At 37.4% G+C, this 19,957-nt stretch overlaps 1 protein-coding gene across 1 annotated transcript; it reads right to left on the bottom strand.

Annotated features, from left to right (window-relative positions):
* Positions 1 to 3,764: 3,764 nt before the first annotated feature.
* On the bottom strand, positions 3,765 to 19,802 carry LOC584511 (cell division cycle protein 16 homolog). Its single transcript, XM_030981537.1, has 16 exons — positions 19,657 to 19,802; positions 17,325 to 17,379; positions 16,914 to 17,011; positions 16,072 to 16,110; positions 15,625 to 15,765; positions 14,409 to 14,568; positions 13,603 to 13,697; positions 12,663 to 12,796; positions 11,818 to 11,897; positions 11,066 to 11,186; positions 7,999 to 8,124; positions 7,069 to 7,221; positions 6,244 to 6,369; positions 5,392 to 5,527; positions 5,051 to 5,141; positions 3,765 to 4,163 (listed from the first exon to the last, which is right to left on the bottom strand). Exons 1-16 carry the CDS (start codon positions 19,702 to 19,704, stop codon positions 4,024 to 4,026), a joined length of 1,743 nt encoding a protein of 580 aa, XP_030837397.1. The 5' UTR covers positions 19,705 to 19,802; the 3' UTR covers positions 3,765 to 4,023.
* Positions 19,803 to 19,957: the final 155 nt, after the last annotated feature.

Here is a 19,957-nt window from a genome sequence, read left to right as displayed (position 1 = left end):
AAAGAGAAAGATAGAAAGAGAATGGTGAACAAGCAAGAGAGATGGAAAGAGAAAGATAGTGGTGAACAAGCAAGAGAGATGGAAAGAGAATGGTGAACAAGCAAGAGAGATGGAAAGAGAATGGTGAACAAGCAAGAGAGATGGAAAGAGAAAGATAGTGGTGAACAAGCAAGAGAGATGGAAAGAGAAAGATAGAAAGATAGTGGTGAACAAGCAAGAGAGATGGAAAGAGAAAGATAGAAAGATAGTGGTGAACAAGCAAGAGAGATGGAAAGAGAATGGTGAACAAGCAAGAGAGATGGAAAGAGAATGGTGAACAAGCAAGAGAGATGGAAAGAGAAAGATAGTGGTGAACAAGCAAGAGAGATGGAAAGAGAAAGATAGAAAGATAGTGGTGAACAAGCAAGAGAGATGGAAAGAGAAAGATAGAAGATAGTGGTGAACAAGCAAGAGAGATGGAAAGAGAAAGATAGAAAGAGAATGGTGAACAAGCAAGAGAGATGGAAAGAGAAAGATAGAAAGAGAATGGTGAACAAGCAAGAGAGATGGATAGAGAAAGATAGAAAGATAGTGGTGAACAAGCAAGAGAGATGGAAAGAGAAAGATAGAAAGAGAATGGTGAACAAGCAAGAGAGATGGAAAGAGAAAGATAGAAAGAGAATGGTGAACAAGCAAGAGAGATGGATAGAGAAAGATAGAAAGATAGTGGTGAACAAGCAAGAGAGATGGAAAGAGAAAGATAGAAAGATAGTGGTGAACAAGCAAGAGAGATGGAAAGAGAAAGATAGAAAGAGAATGGTGAACAAGCAAGAGAGATGGAAAGAGAAAGATAGAAAGATAGTGGTGAACAAGCAAGAGAGATGGAAAGAGAAAGATAGTGGTGAACAAGCAAGAGAGATGGATAGAGAAAGATAGAAAGAGAATGGTGAACAAGCAAGAGAGATGGAAAGAGAAAGATAGAAAGATAGTGGTGAACAAGCAAGAGAGATGGAAAGAGAAAGATAGTGGTGAACAAGCAAGAGAGATGGATAGAGAAAGATAGAAAGAGAATGGTGAACAAGCAAGAGAGATGGAAAGAGAAAGATAGAAAGATAGTGGTGAACAAGCAAGAGAGATGGAAAGAGAAAGATAGAAAGAGAATGGTGAACAAGCAAGAGAGATGGAAAGAGAAAGAAACCTGTCTATTAAGCCCACTCAATGAAAATAAACAAGTGGCCTTTATAGATAGTGGCCATTATAGATAGTGGCCTTTATAGATAGTGGCCATTATAGATAGTGGCCTTTATAGATAGTGGCCTTTATAGATAGTGGCCTTTATAGATAGTGGCCTTTATAGATAGTGGCCTTTATAGATAGTGGCCTTTATAGATAGTGGCCTTTATAGATAGTGGCCTTTATAGATAGTGGCCATTATAGATAGTGGCCTTTATAGATAGTGGCCTTTATAGATAGTGGCCTTTATAGATAGTGGCCTTTATAGATAGTGGCCTTTATAGATAGTGGCCATTATAGATAGTGGCCTTTATAGATAGTGGCCTATATAGAGAGGTCCCCAGTAGTAATGTACAAGGCAAAGGAAGATGCAAAACATAAAAACACTCAGGATGTGAAATATGATGGAATAAAAGAGAATCTGAAAACTCGATGAGAACTAGACTTCTGGGGGTATTTAGAGGATTTAAAGGAAAACTTATAAACGGAAAGAAAAGGGAAGATGATAAATAAAGATTTGATATGAAGCTACAATATCATGGTGTATTACGCCTCCAATAGACCTGTTTACTAACTTTATAATAAAAGTTTCTATTGATGACTGACAAGTTTGCCCAACATAGAGTATAAATATACTGTCTTGAGAAATTTCTGGTTAAAGGTACAGACCAGTTTTGGAAATGCCCCCCTCTCAAAAAAATGAAATGGAAGCTCTTATTACCAATCATGTGAAAGAATATGTTTTGACTAATACGTAATGATACAAATTTTGCAGAGAAACCGCCTACTAATTGATATATTTGGTACCGTAAATTATTTTATCTATTTGGACCTGATAGATATCACGCATGTGTCGCGTAGTCCCATATACATCTTTCTGTGTACAGTGCTTGTAACTTTACCAAGATATGGCCAAATTTCTTATCAGTTTGATGATTCCAGAACCTTGCAGTACACACCAATACTTGTATGCTAGATGATCAACCTTTTCTGATCGATTACATGTTTCTTTCACAGTGCAATCGCATGACCAGAATTGGTCTTTATCTTTAAAACTATGGGCAAGAGGCGACTCCAATAGTACTAATGGAGTCACCAAGGCATATAGCTGTAACCAGTACCGCGTAAAAATGGCAGGGTATATTAGTATATACTGCATCAACAATTTATTTTCCAAACAAATATTTAAAAATTATAAAAATTCAAGTGAAGTAAATTGGTTTAATTTTTTTATTATATTTCTGGTCAAGTGAAGAGCACTCAACCAAGCAAAAACCCAATACATTTTGATGCAGGATATAATAACTAATGTATGCAAATAGAATTCCATCCATAGAAATGCCAGGCAAATCAAATAATTTGTTAGTCAAGGATTTTGGAGAGAAGCTTACACAGGTCTAATGGGAATACTCATTCACCAAGGACACCTACAGGCTACAGAGAAAACCTTTTCAAAAGATGATTCCACAAAACTTTGTATCATAGTCATATAAAATGATGATAATCTTTAATGTGCAAAGCATGGATACATTATTACACAAAAAATTAAACATACATAACAAAAATGTAGCTTCAAAGTAAAATATTCACAGTTCATAATTATATTCATTGCAACAATAATTTCATCAGAATCATTCTGATGAAATAAATACATGTACAAATTTCAAACTTTGGCTGCCATGTTGTTAAACGTCAACATTAAAATAAAATGTTTTCATTTTACTGAGGGTCATATACTCCTATTGATCCCTTTAATTTCACCTCTAAATAAAATTGTCCTTCATTTCTTCTACTGAGAACCAACATTTTCATGACTGTCGGTTTATAGAGTATTGAATTGTTTCTGATGCAAAAAACAGAATCTCTATCAGAATATCTGTCAAATAGGAACATGAATTTGCAATGATTTCTTAAACCTTAAAGCAAGTCATAAAAAACGGCACCTAACCCCCTTAATTTCAAAACAAATTTACATCGATCCCAGGACTTTGATAAAAAAGTCATGATAAAAAAAAAATCAGGGAAAAATAATAAATGGGAAACCAATTTAAATAGGGAAATTATCAGGGGAAGTTTTCCCCCTATGGCACTGAAAACAAATCTTGGTGTTGAAGAATGGCTCCCTGGCCTCAGTCGATAGCTACTGCCTAGGCACTGAAGAACTGATACCAAGTGATGAGTCCATTCTATAGGAGCTAAATACAATAGGAATGTGCCCTGAAACAATGAATCAACTTGCATTATGCCTTGATGGTTGAGAGAAATCCCATTAGGTCCACAGTACTTTTGTGTCTTAGAGGTGTCGTGGTCGAGTGGATACGTCACCCGACTGTGGATCAAAAGGTCCTTGGTTCGAGTCCCGTCGCAGCACTAATGTCCTTTGGCAAGACATGATCTACATTTGCCACACTCAACCCAGGTGATGTAAATTGGTACCTGGCAGGAATTAATTCCTTGAAATGCTAGAGCGCCGTATGGCAGCCGTGCAAAAGCCAGGGTAATAATCAGGAGCACCAGGAGTGTCAAGTCTAACAGATATGAGCGCTATACAAGAACCCACTATTATTAATATACTTAACAGATGAGTGTTTTTGGTTCGGGCTAGACTGTTCATACCATCTAATAGCTCAGTTGGTAGAGCAGTGGTCTCGTAATCCAGGGACCCGGGTTCAAAACCAAGGCGATGATGCGCTAGTGCCCTTTGGTAAGGCATTAATCCTCATTACCAGGTCTCTCGGAGAGGACCTAAAGCAGTCGGTCCTCTGGCTGGTTACTTAGCAGTCAGGTAAACTAACCACCACTACTAGCGTCCTACATTAAGAGTTTTGACAATGACGAGTCTTCTTCATCCATCTCTACTTCCATGTCCAGACTTGAGTTTGACTTCTCCGTCGTAGCAACGACCTCCTCTTTGACTACCACTTCCAGGTCAGGAACGGTTTCACTCCCGCCTGAGATTGTGTGTAGAGAGAATGAGAGATAGAGGAGATATAAGATTAAGAACATTCAGTAAATTAACAATGGATTGATAAAATGATAAAACGTAAGGGTGGAGAAAAAAGAGGAAACAAAGATAGAAAAATAGGAGAATTAGGGAGAGAGGTAGAGGGAGACACAGAGAGAGAGAAAGAGAGAGATAGAGAGAGAGAGAGAGAGGACAACCTTATTAAGAAAACTGAAGATCAAACAAGCTTCCAGATAAAATTCTAGGCTTATTCAACTCAAACTCACGAGACAGTCGTCTCTCTTTTCACAAATAATAACCATAAAGTAGACTTAGCAACTTGTGAGCTTTTACTCTTAAACTTGCATTCACAATTTAAGATCACTATAGGGCGGAGGGATAGAGGGGTGGGGGGGGGGGGGGGAAGGAAAGGGAGGAGGGAAGGGGTGGAAGGGAAGGGAGGTGACATCTCTCCAATGTCATTCTCTATGCTGTTTGTTAACAATGCAAACAATCATGAAAGCGAGCGAGAGGTATAAAAAGGAGAGGAGAGGAGAGGGAGAGGAGAGCGAGAGCGAGAGGAGAGGAGAGGCAGAGAGAGGAGAAGGGGGAGGGGGAGGGAGAAAGAGAGGGGGAGGAGAGGGAGGAAGGGAGAGGGAGAGCGAGAGGAGAGGCAGAGAGAGGGGAAGAGAGAGGGGGAGGAGAGGGGGAGGAGAGGAAGGGGGAGGAGAGGAGAGGAAGGGGGAGGAGAGGAGAGGAAGGGGGAGGAGAGGAGAGGAAGGGGGAGGAGAGGAGAGGAGAGGGGAGAGGGGGAGGAAAGGAGAGGAGAGGAGGGTTGGGGAGAGGAAGGGGAGGAGAGGGTGGGGTAGGGGGTTGAGGGGATGTCTGACCCACCTGTACACGGTGACATCTCTCCTATGTACTGCTCTATGCTGTGTGTTAACATGGTCACTGAGAATGTATCGTCACGACCAACTCCAAGTGCCTGAAGAGCAAACAAATAACGTGTCATTTCATCAAGTGAGTACACATGTACATACAACATTAAAGCCGATATCAAGTAATAGAAATGCTCCTGCAAATCATTTATTGTCAGAATGATCATCTACAAACAGAATAAGTTTGTAAAGTTTCATTTTAAAATCCCTCTGGACATATAAACAGACAAATTATTATTATTATATTAATTAAGGTAAATTATTTTGAATCATCATGCAGCCTGGTTGATCACTTACCTTGTGGAAGTAGTCGATGGCTTTAGAGAACTGGCTCATGAGAGCATACACATAACCAATGGCTGAGAACGTAGAGGGATTCTGGGGACTTAAGATCAAGGCTTGTCGATGGTACTCCAAAGACTCCTCGTATTTCCTGTTATGAGAAGTATTATATGATTCATGATTGAACACACTGAACGGAACTGCCTTTTATAGATCAAACTGAAATGAATGGAATGGTGATCATCAGTGAAAAGATAATGTCTGGTTGAGTTTCCCTCTCTCGATATTTTATATTTTAGTGTATTTATTTAGTAATCATGATCAATTCATGTTTCAAAACAGCAGTTCTTGTGTTATATAATACTAATACACCTTGAAATGAAAAAAATGACCAATATCTTCTATCAGTTTCATTACTGATATCCTATATTATCCTATAGATCCTCTGCAATACCACAACTACCACATTTCCCATGTAAGCATCATCTAACTTGCCACCATTACCTCAATACCATCATCATCACCACTACTATTACCACAATCACTACCACCAACACCACTAACACACAATCTTCACCATCACCACCACCACCACTACCACCATCATCAATACAATCATCCCCACCAACACCATCTTCATCATTACCAAGCTCAATCCCTTCATCTTACTTGAGTTTTCTGTAGACGTGACCTAGATTGTTGAGTAATGGTTCCCATTCAATACAATCACCACCATCACTACCACCACAATCATCAATACAATCACCACCAACACAATCATCAATACAATCATCACCACCACAATCATCAATACAATCATCACCACCACAATCATCATAATCACCGAGCTCAATCCTCTCATCTTACTTGAGTTTTCTGTAGACGTGACCTAGATTGTTGAGTAATGGTTCCCATTTATCTGCTAGTGTCTGGCTGTTGATGTTCTGTACGATACCCAGTGCTTCATTGAAATGTGTGGCAGCAGTCTCCCAGCTATGGAACAAAAGATAAGAACAACATGCTTTCAGGATACATCTGATACTGCTAATTCTGAAGAAATGCAGTTACTGACATATATTCTTTAGAAGTGAAACCAAATGTTAAGAATGTCTCCAAACCATTCTACTGTAAAGCCACAAGAGAGTTAATAAATGTACCAATTTGCTGGGGATCTATTCATTAACTTCCCGGTATCTGGGAAATCAAAATAATTAAATTAGTAGTAAATAAGATTGGCATATCTCATGTTCTAGTTCACTCTCTATTGTGAAAGGCCACAACTCCTATCTCAATCAGAACTAGATGCACCTTCGACTGCACGCAGTCAAAAATGATGCCTCCGCCATGGAGCAATTTTACAAACCAACACAGAGGCAATTTTAAAATTCAAGTTTGATTGTAATCCGCTTAAAGATTCTCAGAATAATGTGACTACAATCTATTTTTCATATACATGTTTGACCCTTTGATCTTTGACCTCATGAACATAAAATCGAATCACTTCATTGGCTCTGCAAGATACATACATGACCCAAGTTTGGCGGGAATCCATCAATGGGTTCTTGAAATAACGCGATCATGAGCTATTTTTGCATACATAATCAGCCCTGTGACCTTTGACCTTGGATCTTGTGACCCCATATCTAACAACTTCTGACAACATCTGACAAACATCTCTAAGGTCCTACTCACTCTCCATTATGAAAGGCCACCACACCCATCTCATGAAGAACAAATGGATCACTGCTTGCAATGCCTAGAGCCTGACTGAAGAACTTATCAGCTAGCTTGAAGTTCTTGGTGAGGCCATACTCTAAGCCCACGTACAGCAGGGGTAGGTGACATCTGCCAGAGAGGGACAAAAGCAGATAATACTGATGAATGAGATCAATGAGCTGTTCTTCAACTTTGGATCAAGCGCATTTAGAAGTGGAAAATAGGTGACATATTTTTGCGTCCCAGTGATAAATGATCTCTTCCATTGGTCACAGATATAAGTTTAGATATTGGGTTGAGGTTATGCTTTAGTAGATGTAGGGTTAAGGTTAAGTTGAATGGTGTTGGGCCCATAAAGGATTTATTGGATCAAGGTTATCAGCAGCAAATACCACCAAAGAATAAAACAAAAAGTGTCAGAAGGCATTGTATCAGGGACCCGTTTCACAAAGCCTTTTTTCAATGACAAATGACAAAAATCAGTGACAAATCTGCTGATTATAACCAATCAGAAGCAAGGATTTCACTAGCTTATAACAAAAACTGTCATATGTCACCGATGACAAGTTTTGTGAAAAGGAGCCCTGATCTGGTTAATCAATATCTCCAAACAAAAGCTTACACAAATTTATACAACATACTTTGCAATGATAACAAATCTATTTACTGAATATCCAGGACATTACTCTCCGTTTTTAATTTCACAATTTTCATGAAAATGTCCCAACTTGCGAAATGAAAACAGTTACTTGGAGTGTTTATATATATTTATGGATGTGTTTGGGATATCCTACAGCAATATTAAGTGCTTAAATTAGGGTCCAGTTTGTCTCAATCTGTGAAAATACCGATTACACCTTAAAACCCTATACATAGTAAGAGGAGAAAAACAAACATCATATGTACCCTTTCATGAGTCTTGATGCTGTGAAGTAAGCAGCCATGGCCTGGTCATGTTCTCCTTCAGCTGCAAAGGAATGTCCAAAGGCTAACCAGGCTGGTCCGTAGAGACGATCTATCGCTGTAGCTTTGCTGTGATAGGAAGGAAAGGAATACACAGATGATGAAAATTATTATATTCTACACTGAAGTACCGGTAATGGAGATAGATTTTCATAGGAATGATATTCTTAATCCTATTGTGTGTGTGTGTGTGTGTAATTGGGTTTTTACAGACGTGTATCAATCAGATGTGATTATTTACGTCTGGGGACCGACCTTTAATGTCACCATCCAAAAGATACGACTCATTTTCAAACCGGGGTCACCTGAGCCAGTTTGTAGGCGTAGACAGAGAGCTGACCAAGTGAACCGACTCACATCTCCCTAATCATATTTTCTTGCGAGCTTCCTTATAAATGATCTGTAGATGCAGCTTGGTGTAATACCGGTAGGCAACAATTACACAGAGGATGAAAGAATAATGGAAAGGTTGGGTCTGGAAGACACTGTGGTGGTGGTGGTGGTAAAGAGAAGTACATTGAGATGGATGGGCCATGTGTTGAGAAGGGAAGACGATGGACCAGTGAAAAGAGCATGGGATCTGGAAGTGGATGGCATAACAGGGAAAGGAAGACTGAAGATTTTATGGATATGGTTCTGAAAGAAAGCTTTAAGGTTGGTCTAAATGAGGAGGATGCTTGAGACAAGAAGTGGAGGGAGTGAGTGTCATCATGGTGCAAAAGTAAGTAACTCCTCGTAAGAGGGAAATTGCCGACGTCAATAAACATACATAAAAGGAAATTCATCAGAGCCAGAATGGAAGGTCATTAACTTATGTGTTGTGTTATTATATGAGTAAATGCTCTTCTTGCTCCGTACAGACGATTTAAAAAATACAAACACAAGTACTATTAAAGAGCTATACATGTCTATCAAATATCCCCCAAAAAGGCATCAAAATAGCAACAAGACTACGGTCAACATCACCACTAATCATTTATTGATTTATTCATTGCTCTTTTTGACTGTGGATGTCAGAAAGCTGAGGTTTGAGTGTTGTGAATACTGTATTCATACAGCTGGGAAGTCCTAAAACAGGATGTAGGATTAATGCATGAAAAGTTGAGAAAACAACGAGAACTACTCCCATGACTAACATCCATACTACATCACACAAGAGCTATTTTCAGGTCTAAATATGTAATAAAAATATTGCTAAGTATATGTTTATCTATTGTTTTTCTTCATAATAAGTTTCACTTTAATTCAATTACGTTATCAAATAAACACAAGACTATATCATTGTTATAACTTCCGGAGCCTATGACCTACAAGCATTGCTTTCTCTTTAGGCTCCATCATATTTCTTCCTTTATTCAACTTAGTCTTATGTATTGTTCTTTTTGTTTGTATAAATGCATCCAAAAATGATTACAAAAATGTAACATGCCACATGTAATGATGTATTTTATATACCTCACTTAAGTAATCCAGCAATCTGATTGGTCGAAATTGCATTCATAAACTTTAACTGTTCCCGAAAATTCCCGGTAACCATGGTTAAAAAACAGTTCAAAATCCCAATAACCATGGTTATTGGGAAAATAGGTCAGTCTCCATGGTTACCCCATAGGTTTACATGTTAAAAAATGGTCTGAGCGATCGAGGATACCGTACGTGTGCAAAGAATTGGTCCGTAATTTCAATACAATTGAATCTCGATCGATCTTACCGACAATTTTATCTTGCATTGTTGACATGAAGACGAAAATAAACTTCCAAAAACAAAAAAACAACATCTGCCGATAGATCTTGATCTAAGTTCGTGCCAATATGCATTGCAAAAGTAAAAGAAGGGCCCGTTTAATGGAGCAGCGGCGAAGCATCGACCACGCGAAGCCGTTTTCAATTCATTTTAATGTATATATTAAAGAAAACTACTATACATGGTGACAGAGCGCGCTGGCCGAGCGGATTAAGGCGCTGGTTTTAGGTACATCACCTTTTGTTCGCAAGAGATCGAATCTCATCTTCGACAAAAGTTTTTTTTTTTTTTTTTTTTTTTTTTTGGCATATAAAAGTATTAATGACTGCTTTAATATTCGAGAAATAGTTGTTTTTATACGCTCTCGGGAAGGTTACAATTGGGCTATTCCCCTCGGCACGCCTCGGGTAATAGCACAATTCTAACCTTCCCTTGAGCGTATAAAAACAACTATTTCTCTCAAAGCAGTCATTAATACTATAATACAACATGTGAAATATGAAAATAAACTGAAACTGAAACTGAACTGAACTTTTGTTATCAATGATTTTATTCATTAGAAATGTTGTCTGACAGTGGTTTTAGGGTGTAAAATTCCTATAAGCCTTGTATACATCTACTTACCTTAGAAACCTTCTCGCAGGTTCATTCTTTCCTACAAGGTAATAGTAACACCCCACAGCAAACCAAGACACTGCTTTATCAGGATGAAGATCAACTAATCTACTTACCTTAGAAACCTTCTCGCTGGTTCATTCTTTCCTACAAGGTAATAGTAACATCCCACAGCAAACCAAGACACTGCTTTATCAGGATGAAGATCAACTAATCTACTTACCTTAGAAACCTTCTCGCTGGTTCATTCTTTCCTACAAGGTAATAGTAACATCCCACAGCAAACCAAGACACTGCTTTATCAGGATGAAGATCAACTAATCTACTTACCTTAGAAACCTTCTCGCTGGTTCATTCTTTCCTACAAGGTAATAGTAACATCCCACAGCAAACCAAGACACTGCTTTATCAGGATGAAGATCAACCAATCTACTTACCTTAGAAACCTTCTCGCTGGTTCATTCTTTCCTACGAGGTAATAGTAACATCCCACAGCAAACCAAGACACTGCTTTATCAGGATGAAGATCAACTAATCTACTTACCTTAGAAACCTTCTCGCTGGTTCATTCTTTCCTACAAGGTAATAGTAACACCCAACAGCAAACCAAGACACTGCTTTATCAGGATGAAGATCAACCAATCTACTTACCTTAGAAACCTTCTCGCTGGTTCATTCTTTCCTACAAGGTAATAGTAACATCCCACAGCAAACCATGACACTGCTTTATCAGGATGAAGATCAACCAATCTATGGGCTAGGTAGAATAGTTCTGAAACAAAAGTAATGAACAATATACAAATGATTCAGGTTTGCGAGTACATCAGTAGATATGCACTGCATGCATCAATGTCTTCGTCATCTTAAACTCTGTGAATTTCAATGCATTTTAATTTTGTATGTGCCAGAGACGAGCATACAGGCTTTTTAGCAGTGCATTATACTTTTAGCCATGGTTTATCACTTTTTGATGAAACTCTATTGCATGGTACGAGTGGTAGAAGAGATTGACGCATGGTCACGTGGTCTCATTTGACCAATGAGATTGCAGACTTACTAAAACCAGTTTTATAATAATGGAAAGGTTGAAATTACTTTTCACACATCTGTATTCATAAGAATTCAAAATAGAAATTACAGATTACTCTTGTAATTTACACAAATCCAACATAGAATATTGATTGAACAACATATAAACCTATTCCACTTCAACACAACAGAATACATCAAAATGGGAACACATATGTCATATGGGCGAGTTGACAGAAATTGTGGTGACTCTGAGTCGATGTTTAACATGTACTTCTTACCTCAAAACTTCTCTCCACACAACGTATAAGTACCAATATCTAATTTTAAAGAAGTGTTGCAATTACAACTTGACAATAAATTGAAATGCTTACCATTAGATTTCTTTAGCTCCACTAATGTTGCTATATGGACTGGTAAACACGTCTCGTGGAATGGATCTGATTCAAGTACACTGTAATGGAAGAGATTAGACACAGTGAGATATGATTCCAGTCACTGACATGGTTGAATACATGATAAGTAGTACACATTGCTTTGATATTACATACAAGGTAACATTGTAATTAACGATAACGATAAGTATAAAGGCACAGTTGAAATAATGTTTGAGCTCTATACAAGAACCCATTATTATTATTATTATTAATAAAGATAAAATTTAAAGCCCCACTGTCCTACTTGTAGCTACTTGCTCCCTCTATATAGAAAACAAAGGCTAATCGGTGACCATTGGTCCCCCATGATCCTCTTTTTCTTATGTTAATTGAGAGCTGAGTTGATGAGATAGCCACCTGTCACTGACCACGCTGTGTGGTCTAATCCCTCCTGGCCAAACTAGTACAGCCAGCCTTTAAGGTCTGGTAAATATAGAAAATAATCTACTGCAGAATAAATAATCCAGAATAAATCAAAGCAATTTTCCCTCAAAAACATGATTCCCATACCAGAGCTCAAGATTAGATTTAATATATGAATTGATAATGCACAGTAACTACACAAATATATTCTACTGTGCATATTAAGTACAAAGTATTGTATCATTAAGACCAGTTTAGCTGAGCTCCTACAGGCATCATAAGGTACTTAAGCATAAAAACAGGTTATGATAACATTTATCAAAACTTTTACAATTGTGTAATTGGTATGCTAAACATGTGATTTAAGACCAATCTCAGCTTATAGTTTTCTTAGAGTAATCACTAACTAAAGTACCCACCTGCGAGTGATTTTATAGCTTGTCCTGAAGTCGCAGTTATAGTAGTGTCTCTCTGCTGTATTGGTCTGAATGTCTAGATTATTACCGAGGCTTATCAGGCAGTCTGCTAGCTTCGTTGATACTGGCTTGTCATACTAATGAAAGGTAAAGAGAAAGAGAAATGGTAAAAGAGATAATAATAATAATAATAGTTTGTTTTTATATAGCGCTTTTCAGGACCGAAGGCCCTCTCAAAGCGCTTTACAGATATATATTATTACCCCGGTCATCGGATTCAGGCTTACCCGTACACAATGTATGCACATTCTCCACTCCCTGGGGAGTATTCCAGCCAGGCGTCATTTTTACAAGCACACACTTGCTAATCTAAGCACATTAGCTTTCGCATCCTACCGGGTACCCATTTTGCACCAGGGCAGAGAGTGGCAAATGTAGATCAATGTCTTGCCAAAGGACATCAGTGCTGCGGCGGGACTTGAACCGCTGACCTTGTGATCCACAGCACGTGACACGGAGATGAAGTTAAAAGGATATGGGACCCCTAATCTTTTTAAAAGACATCCCTATAAAGGATAGAAGAGTCTTATTTAAGATTACTGTCACTGGGTTGTAATGAATAAAATGTGTGATTTGTTTACTGGTAAATGAAAAGAAGCCCTCCTGAATATTAGTCCAACTTAAACAGATCAATGAACAAGCTTCAATACACCACTGATAATATCTATGCCGTACACTGTATTTCTTAGTTTGGGATAGAGAAGCATCAGCTTTTAATTGAACAATTCATTAAATTCTAATCAATTATGCAAAGTGCTAGTCATACTTATTCTAACATATTTTCATATGACAAAACATAATTATAACTTAATTCTCATAAACCACATCATACAGAAAACACAACACAATATAAAAATTAACACAAAGACAGTCTGAAACCTACTTTCTTGAGAATACTTTGGTAGAGACTTCTGACAAACTCCAAGTCCTCTAGAGGGCACTGTTCACTGATCGGTAATGACTGAAGAAGGTCCTTCTCTGCAACATACACACAGTACACAATGTAAATCACAATGTCAAAGTAAGGCTGAGTATTGTGCTGATTCTCATAAAATGAATAATGATAGCATACATGCCAACTGTTCAGATTAAAGAGGAACATTCCTCTTTTTGGGAGAAGATAATTATCATTTTAATGCAGGTGTTCCTCTTCCTGTACAAATTTGTCTGTAGTATTGAATAGGAGAGTTAGGATTGTTCCTCTTTTTTTTTTGAAAATAGCATAATTTGTACAGATTTCTGATTTTCAAATGTTGGCATGTATGTGATAGTAATTGGCATTTGTATAGCACCATCTATCTCAAACTTCTAGTTCAAGGCACGAAAGAATGATAAAAGACACACTGTATAGAAAGTCCAATGTGCTAGCCATGAGCCCTATACAAGAAACCACGATTGTCATTATTACAATTATGATGATTGTCATCATCATCATCAATATTATTACTATTATTGTCATTATTATTATTATTATTATTACTAAGTGCCACTTTTATATGATCCAAGAATTAACAAGAAAGAATGCTTTTCAAGTTGGTATTTACATTGAAGGAAGGCTCCTTTTAGAAATGAGTGCTGAGGTCTTGTTACAAGTTCATTGTTTTCAACATGGTGTTTTAGAATGGCTTGGGTCAGGTCAAGTATCATGTAGTCCCATACAGGTGATTTTATGTTGCTTATTAAACTAACCTTCATCCGCAGTCAGCATCTGGTGTTTGACGAGTAGCTCAAATGCCTCATAGCAATGAACATCTTCAAAGATAGCCTGTCTGTAGCACTCTGCTGCCTGGATACGATTCTCAAGGGCCTCGTAGATCTGACCTTTCAAAAGGGACATCGAACTCTCAACCTTCACATTAGAAAGAAAATAAAAGAAACAGCAACATTAACAGTGTATCTGTTAATTTATAGATCTGACCCTTCAAAAGGGACATCGAACTCTCAACCTTCAAGTTAGAAAGAAAATAAAAGGAACAGCAACATTAACAGTGTATCTATTACTTCATAGGTCTGACCCTTCAAGAGGGACATCGAACTCTCAACCTTCAAGTTAGAAAGAAAATAAACAAAAAAACAACATAAACAGTGTATCTGTTAATTTATAGATCTGACCCTTCAAAAGGGACATCGAACTCTCAACCTTACAAAGTTAGAAAGAAAATAAAAGAAACAACAATATTAACAGTGTATCTATTACTTCATAGATCTGACCCTTCAAGAGAGACATCGAACTCTCAACCTTTAAGTTATTAAGAAAATAAAAGAAACAGCAACATAAACAGTGTATCTGTTACTTTCAAACAAGAAAATGCACAAATTTACTCTGTTTATCATTCAAAATGTAGCCAAGAGCGATATCACAATCACATAAACAGGACTAACTTATGTAAAGAGAAGTTTTACCACTACAAATTGCTTACCTTTTTCTTATAATTTGAATTCAAATGGACGTTTTCACAAGTGTTATATTTGAACAGTATGATCATAGATCAATGACAGACCATTAAACTTGCCTTGATCTCAAGAAAACAATCACTCTAACCATTTACACTTTTTTAAATCTACCAAAGAAACATTTCCTAATATCTCAAATTTATTACAAATGCTACCCTTGCCCCTCATAAGAAATAAATGAAACAGCCTCATGCAAATATGACGTGGCAAAACTGCAGCATTTAATTTTTGTAATGATAACTTAAAGTGTGATACCTTTCACATTTCTATATCGTACAACACATACCTCAGTAAATGCGTGCAGGACCATTGTTGCACACATTTGCCATTCATTTACACGTAAAAAAGTTTTTGCAGCAGTATATCCGATCGTGCCATATCTGAGTGACCTATTACACAATAATATGACACACCAAACACAACCAAATGTAGAAAGAGTCACAATAATTACATTTTGTAGTGGGATCCTGTCTAGCTCGTCTTTCTGGTCTTCTAATTTCATCTCTTCAATTCTTGGCTGAAAGATCGTGATGTCACTCTCATCACATCCCTCAAGAACATTGAGGGCCTCCTCCCACTTCTGAACAGCTTCCTAAAATGACGATGAAGAAGAAAACATTTAAGCACACCCTCATTTAATTTAAATTCATATTCATGTGTTCTATATATAATAGATGATTATTTAAGAAACATTATACTTCAAAATTTGTCTTTACTCAGCAGATTTTAGATACATTTTAGATATATATTGTACATGAACTTGTTTTTACAACAGTCTATATCATAATTTTAATATGCATTTATGTTCATTGCAATTTACAGTTCAATTTTCACATGTGTAATAATTCAGAACAGTTAATTTCTATATCCATTCAATTATAATTTAATTTATACTTACTAAGCATTTGGCAGCCAAGTATCTTCCAGCCTTGTGTGTCTTTAAAAAAAAGTATAACACAATTTCAAATTGATAAATTTCATATGTGTTCAAATATGAACAAATAATAAATTCTTGCAAAATACCTATCGTTGGACATGACAATTGGATAAACATGTGCAAATAACTAAAATAGCTAATATGTCAAATGAAGATATTAGTAAATCTAGCACATTCTTCCAACTATCTGGTTAAAATATTTTGAGGAACACTGTGAAGGAAAGGAGATGACAAAAGAGAAAGAAAACAGATTACAGAATCTTCTGTTTTTGAAATTCTTTGTTTGCCAATATAGAGCTTGTCTCACAAATCTGTAAACAAAAATTCATTGCAATACTTTGTAGGCTTAATAAATGTTTTTTCCAGACAAGACTTGAATCTTCAACCTGGAAAATGATAATAGTTTTCAGTAGCTTTTTGGAGTTGTCAAAAACTCAAAGTTTTGAAGGGATGGATATTAGCAGTGCCATTGATTAGGAGAGTTTGGCTAACCCAGTACGAGTTGGACAAAATATGATGAATACTGGTTTGTTGGACAAGCAAAAAACAGAATATATGCCCCGTCAAACTGAAACAAAAATTGTGAAACTCTATGGCCCAAATTCACAAAGGCGGTTTGTCGACAAACCTAGGTTGATGTGCGTCATATGACGTGTTTTGACACACATAAACCTAGGTTTATCGTCAAACCTACTTTGTAAATTTGGGCCTGTGAGTCTGTGCATACATAATGTAGATGGCTCTAGAAAGTAGTTGGTAACTAATTCCATAAACAAAGTGTTTGTCTTCACTGATAATCTTACCTTATCCAATCTCCTATTCCTGATGAGATGAGCTGCTCTGTGATATTGCTTCGTGTGATACAGACTCTGAGCTAGCATGTAAACATCATGGACATCACCTGGTAAGAAAAGGGGAAATACCCAAAGATAGTGACTGACGGGAACGTGATGATTGGTATTACAAAATCATAGAATAGCAACAAATAAACCTTTTCATCTTGCACTGAGCGGAGTAAATCACAAGCATGAACAGGAAGCCGCTCAAAGCCGAAGCTAAAGGAACAAAGTATGCAAACAAATAACAGGCTGTAATTGGCTGAAATTGACAGGAAAGTGTTAAAATCTGTTTTCAGGTCTCGGGGGGGGGGGGGGGGGGGGGGGGGGGGGGTTGTGTTGAAGTCTCCAAATGAAGTAAATTTCCAGTCTGCTTACCTTTTGACATTGTAACGACCTTGTCAGCCCAGAAGACTGCACTATCATATTGATGCTGAGAAAGAGGAGAAAGAGATGAAAAACATGGATTAATTTCTTATTTCCCAATCAAATTTAATGTCAATTAACAACAACAACAAACAAGAGAAAAGAAAATGTAGAGGAGAGGAAGGTAGAGGTTTAGAATAGGAAATAAGGACAGAATATTAGATGTAGGAGAATAAAAGAAAGAAGAGGAGGAAGACAACCAGGAGGAGGAGGAGGAGGAGGAGTAGGAGGAAGAGGAGGAGGAGGGAGAGGAAGAGGAAGAGGAAGAGGAAGATGAAGAAGAAGGAAAAGAAGAAGGAGAAAAGGATGGCATTACTGGCACAGCATTAATTATAATTTATAATGATCATCCGTGGTGCTTTTAACTCTTGCCTATCTTGGACTTGGAGTTTAGGAAGTTTGGCATCACACTTTTTTCCTTTTCCTTACTAGAACATAGTATGAGTATGATCTAGATTTAGGCCTAGGCCTAGGTCTAATCAGATTTTTAAAAATATTCCAAATATTATCTTCTCATTGACATTAGAGCAGTGTCAGTGAACATTATCCCAACTAATGGAAAATTTCCTTTTGCAACAGCCACCTAAAATGACAGCATCCCCATTAGGGTTGGACAGTGAAAGGGTTATAATAAATAATAATGGACAAATCTTCAGTATTTAGTACGTATCACTAACCCTAACGCCCACGGTCAGCATGTGAGCGCAGGTTTAGCGCTCACAGATGACACATTCTGTAAATTTTAGGTGGCTGTCGCAAAATTCACAAACTGTCAAACAGTCAAAGTACATGTAAATGTACACCAAAAAGAAGAGAGATCACTCATCTCATGACATTAGATTCAGAAAGATTTCAAAAGAACATCTGGGGGCCGTTTCTCGAAACCAACTCCATGACAGTCATATCTTTATCGGCGACCTACGGAGATGTCATGAAGCGGATAAACCGTTTCACAAAGCCATGACAGACATGATATCGATATATCGCGATACTAGCAGCTCAAGAACATAGTCTTTGTCACGATCCATTTGATTTATCAAGAATAACCCAAAACAAGTTTTGGGGCTAAAATTGTTCAAAAAGAAATATATACATATAAATTCTCCTAAAATAAATAATAAATAGTGTCATTATCATATTTACATCATCAAACAATTTGCATATTTCTGTAAAGATTCTTAAATTGAAGAAAAACCGGTGAGTGTTTTTTTTTTTGACAGTCGAATCAAAAGTTAGTTGAAGGATACCGTAATGTGATAGTTTATCAATACATACTTTTTTGTTTATTGTGACGAGGAATTTTAGGCAAAATGTCTTTTCTCAGCCAGTTTTTATTCTAGAGTCTCATAAATACTCGTTATATAATTGATTTGATATTGAAAATATAATTTGGAAGAAGTAATTAGAGAGGGAATAATAATGCACATAGGCCCCAAAGGTATGACGGTATCCAAAGAAAAGACTATGGATCGACTATGGAAAACGGTGTGTAACATTCTTACCTCTCTTATTTATATGTTATAGTTTAATGATTTGTGATTTAATGTTTATATTCAGCTTTTTAAAGTTTCTGTATAATTTGTATTCTCACTTTTGTACATTTGCATTTCGCATCCCAGAGAATTACGTACCGAACTCGTCTATATTTTTCTCAAAATGATAGTGAAACTAATCGTCTATTTCGCGGCCCATGGAATGGCAACAAACTGACTTGTGATGGCGCTTTACAGCAATTAAAAAGATATGACAGGTTCGGAGCAGTGACAACTCGCTTGTCGCGGAAGTTGTCACTCATCTTGGCAAAGACGGCTTCTTGAAACACTGAGCTGACAAGTGGCGTGACAGTGGAGAGATGTCGTTGATCTTGTAACTTGTGACGGTTTCGAGAAACGGCCCCCAAGTCATCAGATCAGGGATTAGGCTAGACAGTATTCTCAAATGAGCTTTAAATGTCATGGGCGACATATTTTTTGTCTCTACAATTAGGGACATGCCCAATTAGGTATGTAAGCAGTAAGCAGCTACAATCAGGCCTGCAAATGCAATGACAATGTCAAAAATGAATCAATTAATGAAATTTGAAACTCCTGTTTTGACACTGAGCTGATCTGAGCCGAGGCCGCGGCACTGCGTTGCGCGGCGGCTACTCGGGCGGTACGGTTTACCCTTTGCCAAGCCCAAGGCAGCGGAATCCATAAACAAATCGCAGATTTCTTCCAACGATTAAGCAGTTAAGATTTAAAAAAATAGCTCATTTTCTAAAATATATACATTTAAGACCTACCTTATCAATATAACAGCGGACTAGACTTCGAAATCTTTCTAAACTCATTCTAAAGGACGGTTTATCACTGAAAGTGTAGACAGAAATGACTCAAATAGACCCGCGCATACAAATTTCGCCTTAAAAAAATGAAATAACTAGATATATTTTGTGGAGAAAAACTATGGTATCTGTTATACAGTTTTATTTAAAAATCACGGTTTATCGTGTAAAAAACAATCCTCACATTATATCGATCCGTATTTAGTGGCGGACCCTGTTTAGGCCACCGGGGGGGGGGGGGGGGGGGGGGGGGGGGGGA

The sequence above is a fragment of the Strongylocentrotus purpuratus genome, unplaced genomic scaffold (assembly GCF_000002235.5).
Source record: "Strongylocentrotus purpuratus isolate Spur 01 unplaced genomic scaffold, Spur_5.0 spur5_scaffold_12, whole genome shotgun sequence".
Lineage (NCBI taxonomy): Eukaryota > Metazoa > Echinodermata > Echinoidea > Camarodonta > Strongylocentrotidae > Strongylocentrotus > Strongylocentrotus purpuratus.
Note: the sequence above shows the minus strand (reverse complement) of the source record. Positions and strands in the feature narration are given on the sequence as shown.